General features: G+C 49.6%; 1 protein-coding gene across 1 annotated transcript in view; it reads left to right on the forward strand.

Annotated features, from left to right (window-relative positions):
- The window catches only part of LOC130372873 (basic salivary proline-rich protein 4-like), a 7,368-nt gene extending 366 nt beyond the window's left edge, over window positions 1–7,002 (forward strand). The window contains exons 2-3 of the mRNA XM_056579033.1: window positions 6,277–6,904; window positions 6,975–7,002. Coding sequence (XP_056435008.1) covers window positions 6,384–6,904; window positions 6,975–7,002 — 549 coding nt within the window. The 5' untranslated portion in view covers window positions 6,277–6,383. The remainder of the gene's footprint in view (window positions 1–6,276; window positions 6,905–6,974) is intronic.
- The last annotated feature ends 6,529 nt before the right edge of the window (window positions 7,003–13,531 follow it).

Genomic DNA, 13,531 nt, shown 5'->3' on the forward strand with positions numbered 1-13,531 from the left:
ACGTCGTACTCAGCCGTGGGCACCAGCGTCGATGAGCCACAGAAGACAGACACACCCACACACAGTGAGAGGCGAACGCAGGGTCCGACATAGAGGATCACCACCACGTACTGTGTGTTCACAGGAGATAATGCTGGGCTGAAAGACACGCCAGAGGAGCGTAGGGGAGTCAGGAGGGTTCTGTCTGTTGATAAGATTTGCAGCTGGAATGCGTTTTAATGCGCGTCGTCATAGGAATTGGTTGTGGGTATTTTCATTTATTTATAGCTCACCGTGTAGTGCACATCCAATATTGCGTTTGACCACAATGTACAGAATGTATGGGTGTTAGGTGGGGGGGGTGGGGGGGTAAAGACATTTCAAAATGTATTTTGTGTCTATATCTGGATTCACACTTGCATGGGTGTGTGCCTGTGTGTGTTTGTATTTTGGGCCATGGGTAAACTGTACCCCAGACTGTGTGAGCGTGTCCCGGATGGCAATCCGGCAGAATGGAGAAAGTCTTGAAATCCCAGGGATTAGGGAGACATCTCGAGCATCAGCCGTCACCATGGCGAAGGCAGCCAGTGGAACGCGTGTGTCTGACTGCATCCTTATAACAGGCAGGATCCCTTTCTTCATCAGGCAGGATCCCTGTCTTCATCAACCCCGAGACTGACACATGGAAGAACATGAAGTATACAGTTATACCCTTTATTTGTGTATATTTATGTATATAAATGCATTCTTCATGTTCTTACATGTGTATCTTTTTTATTTATTTATGTATATCTAGGATTTAAAAATGTGTAGGATAATAGAAAGGATGAAATAGCATCTGACAGGCTTTTAGATCATTTGTTTCCTAAGTGACAATGACATTGTTGGTGCATTCTGGTTGTCTTGTTGTTGAATCAACAGGTGGTCCGTCGGTCCAACGAGAGCTGTTGTTGTTAATCGTTATATTAATAGTGCCTGCATCAGAATCAAAGGAAATCCTCGCGGAAGATGTGTAAATCATGATAAAGAAGTGAAAGCCGTTGTGAAAGGTGATAAAAGTAGGGAGTTTGGATGTGGTTTTTAAACTAGCAGGAACAACGCAGAGCTAACTAGTAGTGTCTGTATATAACTATTAGTGTGTATATAACTAGTGGTGGGTATATAACCATTTGGGGGGATGACTGCTCCCTGCTGTATTTATGGAGACAGAAAGACTGGAAGGTAGAGCTATTCTTGGACATGGGAGAGGTCCTCGTTGTGGTCGATAATGACCAGGGACTATTGACTTTGGCGAGCTTCCCTGTTTTCTATCTGCCTTTGTTTGATTGGTCCACTGCTCCGTTCGGCTCATTTACGCTGACCAATGAGCCGTCAGTTGATTGGATGATCATCACAGTGGGGACAAATGTTATACTACAGTGGGGAATTAATTTTTTTATCAAAACCTGTGGTTGAATATCACATAATATATGACGTGTGTGTGTGGGTCACTGTGTGTGTGAACCATTACCTGCAAAATACATATTGCAATATGATTTCGTATGAGCGCTTATCTGACATGTTCCATTCAACCGGGGCGAAAAATAAACAATGACGGGCATGTGCCGGTCTGGCAGGTCATCGCTGCGAGCGCCGCATTGGAGTAATAAAGTAATAATTTGCATTTGTTTACCTAAGTCAAAAAGAGCTGCAAAACAACCACCACAGGGAATATTGATATATGCTCTGTTTCAAGATATGTGTTGCTGGTAGCTCTAACTATCAACCATAATTCATCGTAACGTATCAATTAAGGCGTTACGATGTGAGAAGAAAATACACTCTATTCTGAGCGTTATCTTGATTTACAGTTAGCATTAGCTTGATGGAGACATTAATTGATTAAACACATGCTGGCTAAGTCCAACACTTTATTTAAGCCCTATATCACACGGTTCTGCTGTGGAGGGGTTAAATCCGAGAGTGTTTAGGGGGGCAACAGGCGGGATAGCTACTGCCAATATCAGAGTCAAGGTCACCAAGGTCAAATGGTATAGGATAAAGTGGGCTCCATGTCCCTTCCCCCTAGGTGCTGTTAGGACCTCTGGAATCCGGGTGTGTTAAAGATAGAGACAGCATGGTGGTAGAGATGTACAACGCTCTCTCAAGCCTGACTAATAAGCAGCACATGAATATGCACTTTAATATGCGCAAATAAAGAGGAAAAATCCCACTCTTTCTTGACACAGAAATAGCACACAGAATAAAGGCTAGATATTCTTGCAAAATGTCCCTTTATTCCACCCTTGCAGGTAGACATGTTTAATATACACATCATCTAATTTAAGATATACATAGAAACATAGAGAGAGAGATGAAAAGGACTGCTATTTAAAACATTAGCCACTCACTGGGAGGTAAATCAATCCATTAGCCGGCATGTGACATTGATCTTCGGTCTCTTGGTGTGGCTCTGGCAGGCTTGTTAAATAATAATGACTTTGCCCAGAGTCAATCCATCTCTATTCGTGACTCCCCCCCCCCCCCCCCAGGTTCCTGGGGTCTATGAATTTCAATGACCCAGGTGGGGGGCGAGTTTGCTCACATACTCTGGAGAAAAACACGTGCACACATATTTCTTATTGATTTATGATTGAATTATTCTTCCTTGCTTTATCTCTCCCTATCGGCAATCGCACGAAAGGAGAACCTTGGATAGCAAGGGCGACCATGCAACGCCTCGCAACTGTCATCAGACGCAGAGCCGTCACCATCAGCCCCTAGATGTGTGGAGATGAACCGACCACACAATGGGATTAGGCAGATGGGTCCCGAGAATGAAAATGGAGCAACTAAGGAATGGATGAGCCCGGCGCGGCACACGCAAACCCACCAGGAGAGAAGGCAAACAGAGTAGATGAAGAAAAGGGGGTGTGTTGACAGAGTTAATGAAGGAGCGTTGGCAACAAACCGAGATGAGCATTAGTGAGTTTACTCTCCACAGACGAAGAATGCCGCAACAGTACGTCAATAAGTCTCCCTCTCCCTCTCTTTCTCTTTGCTTCTCTCTCTCTTTGGCTCTCTACTCCTTTTTGGTCTTTTGAGCGTTCCACTCTTCCCTCCTGCGTTCCAGCCCCCCCTTGTCCTTTCAGTTCTGGGCTCCATTGAGCTCACTACTACAGCACCCCCCGGTCCAGCTTTTGTCGTAGGCCACCGCTGAGACAAAACGCCAGAATCAGGGGAACAAGGCGCTCGTAAATTTACCCCTGCGGGCACTTTTTAATTCTTCCTTTTTTCAACAGTTGCTTTCCGCCCGTTCTGCTCCCTGTCAGAATAGACAATGACCCCCCCACCCCCCCCTCTCCTCTCCTCCCCCCCTCCCCTCCCTCCCTCCCATCTCCTCCTCACCCCCTCTGTCCGGCAGCAGCAGAGAGAGAATTTGTTGTGCAGAGGTTTACAAGTCACTGGTCGCTCGTAGGGTGCTGCTAGTTGGCATTATTTAGGACATATGAGCCACTGACTAAATCATGGAACCAATGATATTAACATACAGATGAATTCAAAGTCAAACAATCATTTGTTTCTACCCTGTATGATTGTACCCCTTCAGATTAGATTGTGTTGGGCGTTCTACTCACACAACCGACTGATTCCTTTTCCAAGCCGGCACAGCCCCCCAAGGGATGGGCTACTCTGTGAAAGGGGCATTTGAGAATTGTTACCAGCCAGGATGAATTAAACACACCCCCCCACACTGTGTTAATAATGGATTTGCATTGTGTCTGTTCTACTAAAAAGCCAATCGAGGTAGCGAGTTAATTTGCGGTAAGCTTTTAGCTAATTGCAATGTTTTAGCATGAAAAAAGATGAGGCAAATTTCACAACAAATGAGCTCTCTCCTACTCCTCGGTGAGAGCTGTGTTTGTGCTTCATACTTCAATAACCGTTGGACAACACAATGGCTGTAGGCACTGTGATCGAGTGCATGGAGGTGTGTGTGTGTGTATGTGTGTGTGCGTGTGTGTGCGTGTGTGGTGGCTGAACAGTGAGTGTGGGCGAGCGAGAATCTGAGTAATGCACACAATGTATGTGTGTGTCTGTATGTGTGGGTGAATGCATTGTCTGTGTGTGTGTGTGTCTGTGTGTGTGTGTGTGTGTGTGTGCATTTGATCTTTATCTGCATGCCTGTGTGTGGTCATATGCTTGCACGCATGTACACATGTGTTTGGTGTGTGTGTGTGTGTGTGTGTGTGTGTGTGTGTGTGTGTGTGTGTGTGTGTGTGTGTGTGTGTGTTTGTGTGTGGGCGGGCGGCCCAGTGCGAAGATACGCGTCCATATAAACGACCAATCCTCAGAGGAAATTGATTTCACGGTGTTCCCTCAACACCGTGTGGGCAACTCCAACGTGTGGCCCCCCCCCCCCCCCATCAGTAATATATGATCTGAATCCATGCTCCTTCTCCTACAATTATTGATTCCGGTCCCTACTTTCCCTCTCTCCAAACAGAGAGTTGTAGACGGAGGCCTGATCTCCTCTCTGTGACGTAGAGACACGTAGAGCAGCATATGAGATTAAATATAGTACCTTTGTGTATTGATTCACATACAGTGTGTTGTGGTTCTATACGATTGGTCATGCATGTGTGAGTGTGTGCGCGTGTGCGTGTGCGTGTGTGTGTGTGTGTGTCCATCCATTGGTAGAAGCATGTGGGTGGTTGCCTGCGTGTGGGAGGGAAAGAGAGAGAGGAAACGGGTGATCTGACATGCATTAGGTATGAATATTTATGCATTAACTTGTCCGGGAGACAGAAACAGTAGCTGACAGGCAAAGGGGAAGAAGGAATACGTAAACACGTTGAAGGGGAACGTGGAAGGACAAAAGAGGGAGAGCTGGAAGGGCTATGCTCATGAATCACCGGGAATTAGCTCTCATGTCCTTTTGCTTTACCTCCGGTTAATACGCCACCGCCACGCAAATAGGTATATCTGTCTCAGTCCCTCGGTATCTCTGTATCTCTCGCTGCCAGCTGTAAGGTACACCTCAACCAGGATTTGGGGCCAGAAATGGGTGGTGGGTGGGATTGGGTTGGGTTGGGTGGGCAGGGAGACGGGGTAGTGGCCTGTAAGTGAAGCTGTAGCCTGCAGGTTGTTGTTCTGCCAGGGGCCAAATTCCACTGCCGCTCGGTCCTTTTCACTGAGGCAACCCCGGGGGCCAGTTACTGTGAACCTCCCAGCACCTCCCCACAGAAAGGGGGGACCCAATAATTCGACGGAGGGCCCCCTCTGGTAAGCGCACCCCCCCCCCATCCAATTCCTCCACTCCAGACTGGCCCCGCCCACTGCACTGTGCTGCGACTGATACCCTTTTGTGCCCACATACACACATTATTTCCCGGTCAATGGCTCCTAAATAGAAGATATTTCAAAGTGAGGGGGTTTCCATCTCTCTCTCTCTCTCTCTCTCTCTCTCTCTCTCTGTGTCTCTCTCTCTCTCTGTGTCTCTCTCTCTCTCTCTCTCTCTCTCTCTCTCTCTCTCTCTCTCTCTCTCTCTCTCTCTCTCTCTCGCTAATTGTTCAGGTACTAGGATTGGGCCGTAGCTGTCATGTGACTGACTCCATGACACACTGACCACGGCATCCAACGGGAAACCACTAATTGCGGGCGTCTGCAGCACTAATGTTGTTATGATTTCTGCGGTGGACGAGGGAATATTTCTGGCCGTGCTTTCCTCAGTCCGCCCGGTTTTATTAATGGCCGCCGTGTTCTTAATGTGAGTGGAATGATTTTAGCAAAACAGCTGGAAAGGAGATCAGAAACGCACGCCCCAGGGAAACTATGATGCCCACGTACTACTGCTCATCGATGGGAGAACAACGAATCCCACATGCACACAATCAAACACTTCCATTCATTTCTACAGCAGACCTGTGCATTTAGACCGGCAACACAGTCCTGCCACACGTCATCGTTAGTAGTAGAATCAGAATCAGAAAAACGTGTCTCCAGCGTGGCTCAACAACATCAAAGACAAAAAGTGAAACGGCAAACTGACACAAACACAGCATTCCCTGCAATAGTGGAAAGTGACCGGTGCGATTAATAATACAACGGGCGATAAATAAATAATACAACGGTGCATCATTTGTGATTAGTTCTGATGCCTTGACGGTTCAGCCTCGTTTGTAACCCAGCCTTCTTGTAAAACGTGAAACACGAAACGTCAGTGTTGCAGTGGGGCCCCCCGCCAACGCTGTGTGGTCCCGCAGCGCAGAGCCAGAGAGAAGTGTGTCAACCCGCTGTCCTGTCCCTCTCTTCTAGGTCACCCTCCGCAGGCAGCTCGGCCAGGCGGCCGCCGGGGTCCGCAGGAATGAGGAGCAGCATGTGATCAGAGAGCCCCGCCCCTTCGCCCCCCACCTGACGGCAGGATGCTTCTGCTCCAGCGCGCCGTGGCGCTGTACCTCCCGTGGTGTCTCCTGCTCGCGTCCCCCCGCCGGGCCGCGGCGGACGAGGAGGCTCACTGGGGAACGGCGGTGACCGAGAAGAAGCCCACCGAGAAGCCCGGCTCCTACTGGAGCTGGTCGCTACCAAAATTTTCCGTACCGCTCCCAGACATCTCCTACCTCGACCCCCGCATCCTGATGGGCGGGGGTTCGAATGCCAGGGACGATCCGGCCGCCACCAGCCAGCGGCCCCCGGCGTCGACCCCCACGACCCCGGGCCCCGAGGGGCCCTCGGCGTCCACGCAGCGCCGGATCACGGCGCGGAGCGACAGCGACGGCGGCGGCGGCGGCGGCGGCTCGGCCGGGAGCACGCCGTTCTCCGCCGGTCCGGGGCGGACGGGCGCCCCCCCCGCGGACCCCACGAGCGCAAGTGACCCCCGCCGCCCCGAAGACCCCCCGGCCACGACCGAACCCCCCGGGCCCCCGGCGACGGGCCGTCCGCCGTGGTCCGCCGTGGTCGCCACGGAGACGGATCCGAGCGCCGGCGTGACCCCCGACGCCCCCGACACCGTACAGGCGGGGCCGCGGCCGCGGGGGTCCCTGACCCCGCCTCCCGCCCCGGAGACCACGCCGCTGACGACATCAAAGACGCCGAGCGGGGGGTCGGCTGGGGCAGGGGGGGGAGGGGGGGGAGGGGCCGTCAGTCCGTCCGGGGCGCCCCCCAGCGCTGCCACGGAGGAGAGGTCCACGGCGGGGTCTAGCCCCACCTCCGGGGGCCGGGAGGTCGCCTCCCCGGTGCCAGGAGGTAAGCGGGCGTCTATCTACGCCTCTGTCTCCCATTGGTTCCTTCTCTCCGTCGCGTGGCTGTGCCTCCTTTTGTCCCCTGTGTAGGGGCGTCGTGCCGCATGTCTGGAGCGTGTCTGGAGGCACGAGAGAAAGAGGGGGGGGGAGGGTGCAAAATCCTGCTTCTCCAGTGTCTGTTTTTGCACAAACTGGGATGTAAACAAAGACTGTGCTGGGACGCAGGCAGGTCCTAAGCCTCGTCAACACACCACCTCCAGGCTGCGTCTAGATTAGCGTGATCAACGGAGGCTGTCTGCACACCATGATGATGAGTCGTAGCAAATCGATTTTGTTGTCAATCGTTACATGCTCGACCCTGTAGCGATATTGTTTATTATAATTCTAACATCACCACAGCCACACAAATGTGAATCAACAAAGTCACTGGCACTAACTAACCACTTAGCAGTTCTTGTATTATTGTCTGAACACATTCAGCTCTGCCCGGATAGAAAAAGGTGAATTGAACATTTTAATAAAAGATAAATAAGGTTCCTTATTTCAAAGCAGACGACGTGGTGGACTCGGGGTTCCAGCCGACCAGGACAGCTGCCCACAGCTGGTCGGCTTCTTAAAGTCGTCTTCGTCCGACACTGAGGGAACACGTCCAGTCCTTCCTCCACCCATCCCCCTCCCCCAACCAACCACCACCGCGGCGTTGCCGGCGTCTGGCATCAGTATGCTAAGGGAATCAGCGGAGGGAAGCCCCTGCCCCTTACACTACAGACCCATCCATCAGCCAAAGGTCAAAGGTCCAAACACACAATAAGGAAGTCGATGATTGCCAACTAGGCTTTTTTTTTTCGGGGACGCACCAACGATCTTAGAGCAGTAGTAGACGGCGAATATCAATACATGCAGAACAGTCCACTGGGCTTCGATTTATTTTAATTCACATTACATTACGGATTCATGTTTATTCTAACTTTGAGGAAAATAAGTACGACGACAATACTTTAACATTAAGTACGGTCCTCTACCCGTCCTGTATGTAAACCTCACCGTATCCATTTATACAAATGGCTCACCTCAGTGCCTCTGGTGTGGATCAAATGACTTCCCAAACGTCAAACTCTACGCCAACGTTAGGTCCAATCCCAGTGCGTCACCAGTGATCCCAGTGTGACACCAGTGGTCCCGGTGGGGTTACCTCGTCTGTGTGTCACGTGCCATCGTATTATGTCCGTTGGGATGCGGGGCGGGGGGGGGGGGGGGGGGGGGATGGGGAGGAATGTGTGTGTGTGTATTGGGTCCCACACACCCCATAGACACCGTATTATGTCTGTTGGGGTGCAGGTGGGGGGGGGAGGTGTGTGTATGTCTATGGGGTCCCCCCGGTATTGCTCCGGCTCCAGTGTACAGGCTGCGGTCTGTCTGCTGGCCACGGAGGTCCTGATTCAGTATGCAGAGCGTCACCTCAGAGAAACCGCCCCCCCCCCACCACCGGCCTTCTCTAGGGACCGCCGCGGTCGCCAGCCATAGACGCGGCGAACATGCTCCTCCACATTCAGTCCCACCCACCCCCCTCTCTCTCTCTCTCTCTCTCTCTCTCTCTCTCTCTCTCTCTCTCTCTCTCTCTCTCTCTCTCTCTCTCTCTCTCTCTCTCTCTCTCTCTCTCTCTCTTCTTCCCCCTTCCTCTTATCTTCTCCCTCTTCCTCCTCGACTCCATTATCTGTGGAAGCAGCAACAACCCTGATGATGGGTTCTGTCCCTGCAGACAATAGATTGTTGGGACGGGGGGTGAACACAGCACTGGGAAGATATGGGCCGTTTTTTCGTCCCGACGCGCTTTTAATTTGTGGCCGAGAGAACAGGCGTTCGGCCTGTTCTCTCGGCCACAAATTAAAAGCGCGTCAGGAAGAAAACTAACCCTGAATGTGCCGTTCACCTCCGCTGCTTTAAAGATGACCTCGCTGTGTGCGAGACTCGCCGCGGCGTGGTCGACGAACGGCCCCAGACGCAGCGGTTATAGGCTTTCGGGCCACAAGGAAGTACCAGGAATGGTTCCGCGTTAATAAACGTGATCGCGATCATTAGGAATAAGTCGGTGTTGCGTTTGCCTTTAGAGTTTTTGACCGCTTCAACGAGGTTTAGGGGGACTTGAGGATGAGGTCATGTGCGGGACTTATTCGTGCTGTGAAACTGCCCTTCAGCGGGCTGCTGGACCACAGAGCAACTGCTAATGGGCGTCTTTAGCCTTGCCGCTCTTGGAACATGGATCTCCACATTGAGTTCCCCCGCCCAGCGAGCGTTTAGAACCAAAATGGAGCCCATTTTCCCACACCCTTGTTGTAGAATGCCTTTGTATTGGTGACTGCTAAGCGCTAATGCCAACAGCTAGGTCAGTTATGAGTAACAGAGCCAAAACACACAAGAGGGAGGGTTGATTGCGAACAAACCGGGGACTAGGGGGTGGGTGGGTGTGCGTGTTTGTCTGTCTGATGATGTTTGGCGGGTGGAAAATGAGGCTTGTTTCCAACCAGCCCTCCCCCACTCTTTCCATCTGTAGTGCCTTGTTCCTGCACAGCATTCTGTAGTGCCTTTAAAGCTGTGTTGGATGCCATGGATACCTGCAGAGGCAGACGGCGGTGGGGCCAATGCATGCTGAACAGATTCATTGATTAGCGACGTGAATTCGCCCATTCAGCATGTGACACAAACACCTGATGCCCCTGGGTAACCGAGTAGCAATCTAAATTAAAGAACCAAGCATAGCGTGAAGATCATCTCTCGCAGCGTAGCAAAATGTTGATTTCTCTCGCCGGAGCTAAGGCGGCTGAGGTCTTTGTAGCCAAATTTCAGATTTTGCGTAACGACGTATTCACAGCTAATTCTCAAACCCGCTTCAGGAGGTCTTTGGAGCTAATTCTTAAGATCGCTTTGTTTTTTTTCTATGTATATATATTTTTTGGATTCACAAACTAGTGAAAATAGGTATTTGTAGCAAGGCAAATTCACAACCTAGGGATTGGAGGTATCCATTTATATTTCTCAAACCCTGTGGCAGAGGTCTTTGTAGCTTATCGTAGACCCAGAGGCCAGAGGTTACATCACACAATAAGTGCTGTTTGTTTGAAAGATTGGAATTTCAATTTTCAGGAGTTGAGCACGGAACCAAGATATCGTCGCATGACATCCTGGTCTTTGGTTTCCATGGTTACCGTAATAAAGTCGGGGGCAGATTTAGGCGGGGGGGGGGGGGGGGGTGGGGTGGGGTTGGCTCGGGAGTGCTTCAGAACAAGACTTGAGATTAGAACCAATACCCACGGGAACCATATGAGACAGTTATTAGACTCTATGCGAAATGAAGAAGAAATAAAACGTCTCTGTCGTGATGCAATTTTGTGCAAGGAAGGATTCTCAGCTTTGTAATTACAATGATCAGCCCTGATGAATCTGATGTAGCCCACTCCCACTACAGCTACCCAGCCCCCAGAATGCACACACACACACACACACACACACACACACACACACACACACACACACACACACACACACACACCTAAACACACAAGCGCACACACACACACACACACACACAAGCGCACACACATACACACACACACACGCACACACACACACACACACGCACACGCACACACATACACACAAGCGCACGCACACACACACACCTACACACACACACACATACACGCACACAAACGCACACACACAGAAACAGACTAAAATAAGAGCCAAAAACATTTGGGTTACATAAGACACTGTTGACAACGTGGAAATCTTTATCACTGAAATCGCTGCTTCCGTATCTGAACCATTCATTCGCATGGGGCTTTCTCACACTCCTACAGTCTGTGTGTGTGTGTGTGTGTGTGTGTGTGTGTGTGTGTGTGTGTGTGTGTGTGTGTGTGTGTGTGTGTGTGCTTGCGTGCGTGTGTGCTTGCGTGCGTGTGTGTGTGCGTGCATCTTGTGTTTCTATGTCCGGCAGTGTCTGTCTTTGTGTATCTGCGGCCAGTGTGTGACAAAAAAAACGTCAATACAACAAAATCTAATCGTATTTTGTCCTGAGAACACAAGAGGACATTACCTCTTGCGTCACAACCCACGCTTAGATCCGCCACATATTAACGCTGACCTTGTCTTTGTCTTCATGGTTACACAATATGTATCCTTGCTTATTACTTGCTTTACATATTCTATATATATATATTCTGGGCGGAGACTGCTGCTGATGTATGGCATGGCACACTTTATTAATGTCACTGTTCCTCCATAAATAAATAAATAAAATAATAACAACCGGCCCCATTTTTCTGTCCAACATTTGGCTAATCGTTTACAGCAGTAATGTGCAGAAAAAAACATAAATGTGTGTATGTCATTTGAACATATTCGCTGTGATACCCACTTCACTGCTGCCAGACCTCCTGGCCCAACAACGGTCTCCCCTTCTCCTATGTGGCTTCATTACATTTGGAGAGCCGTACAACAGATAGAAACAGAGATAAAATGGTTGGCAGGGAGCACGGGATATTGTTGGCAGGCGGTGGTCATTACTATGTGGCCGACAATGACCACAGCAGAATGTTTTTCCACAACCTGGCAAATATATCTGCTTTCCTCAAGGGGAATTTTCCCGATGTGTGTGTGTGCGCGTGTGCGGGTGGGTGTGTGTGTTTGTGAGTGTGTTTGTGTGTGTGTGTGTCTTGTGTGTGTGTGTGTGCGAGACTATTTCCTTCCCCTAGTATTGTCCCCGTCTCATTTGGTGCAGAGCATGCTACTTAAAACAGGCACCAAAGACAGACACACCCATAGTCTCTTTCTCTCGTGTTTCTCTCTCTCTCCTGCAGAACCAAACACACACACATGCTTTGAGTGCCTAGCTGTCCCTTGTTTAAGCTGTGTGTGTGTGTTTTTGTGTGTGTGTACAGTTCACTTTTTCCCCTCCTGTCAAACCTACCAGCATCACGATTCCACTACCTAAACGCCTCGACCCCGATCCACTGAATGAATGAGACTGCTTCTCTTAAATGCGTGGCAGCTGCACATGCTGTCATAGAACGCGTTGATTGATGTAGGCAGGTACAGTTTTGTTGTAGCTACCAAAACAAAATAGCAATGCAAGGTATTTCGTTCCATGCACACGGATGTGTGCTTCTGTGTTCATATAGAGTTCAATGCGACACAACTTTGCACATGGGTTTCTAGCGCAGTGCACCCTGCCGTGTCAGTGAGCGTGTGCGCATGTTCGCCTGCAGCACGACTCATTGTTCTTCTTCTGCCCTCTCGCTGAGCCAGGCCCCCCTGATGTGTAGAGGTCAACGCTGTATTAAAGTGACAGCGTTGTTCTCAGGAACACTGCCTGCCGCACCCACGTTGACTTTCACTTCTGAGTGCGTACGTGCCCCGGCATGGATGATGACCCAGTGACAGGGCTCGTGAACGGCGAGAGTTTGCTGACTCAATGACACTAAACTTGAAACTTCAGCGCGATGGTGAACTCCGTCTGTGCTCAAAGACTCAGCAAGACCTTGGCTTTGTTGAACTTTAACCGATGCAACACAATGCCATAAGGGTACATTAGTAAACCATTTAAAAACATGATTAAATGCAGTTATAACCAGTAGCTAACACTTAACTAGCAATTAATTAACAGCTAACGTATGTTAATTTAACTAATGGTCATCGTTTACTAAGGTATAATGTGAAAATGAATGTCTATATTATTTACTATTAGGCAAGCCTAACCTACGGGTTAGGCTTTACTTTCACCCCATGCTAGTACTATAAAATAATGCTTAATACTGCATTAACTAATTGTAATTAATGGTTTATTGATGTAAGCTTACTGTAAAGTGTAACCAGTACACAAATGTATCCTCTAAGTAACCGTGTTGAGCTGAATCGATCATCTCATCAGATCACCATCGACTTAACAGGTTTACTCTTCAAGATGAGTCACAGAGTCGTCTTCCTACATAAGTTCACAACGCAGCAATGTTTAACCCCAAAGGGATTCAGTGCCATAGAGCCATTCACACATTCACAAGGTGATCCACCACAACAACGTGACTCTGGCTGCATCGTCAATCTCTTCCCCTTCTCTCCTCCTGGTATCTCTCCCTGCCGTCTGTGTTTGGAATTGGACCTCTTCTCAGAACGAGCGTTGTTCCATTAGTCTGAGAAACAGATTTTTATTTTGGAGCAATACAAATCCACACACAAGCCCCCATCAGAGACACACATTCATACACATCCAGACGCACACAGAAAAGAGAGCGCTAACCAACAACAAGAGTCAACGCACGGCCATGCATCACAGTGCA

The sequence above is a fragment of the Gadus chalcogrammus genome, chromosome 19 (genome assembly GCF_026213295.1).
Source record: "Gadus chalcogrammus isolate NIFS_2021 chromosome 19, NIFS_Gcha_1.0, whole genome shotgun sequence".
Taxonomy (NCBI): domain Eukaryota; kingdom Metazoa; phylum Chordata; class Actinopteri; order Gadiformes; family Gadidae; genus Gadus; species Gadus chalcogrammus.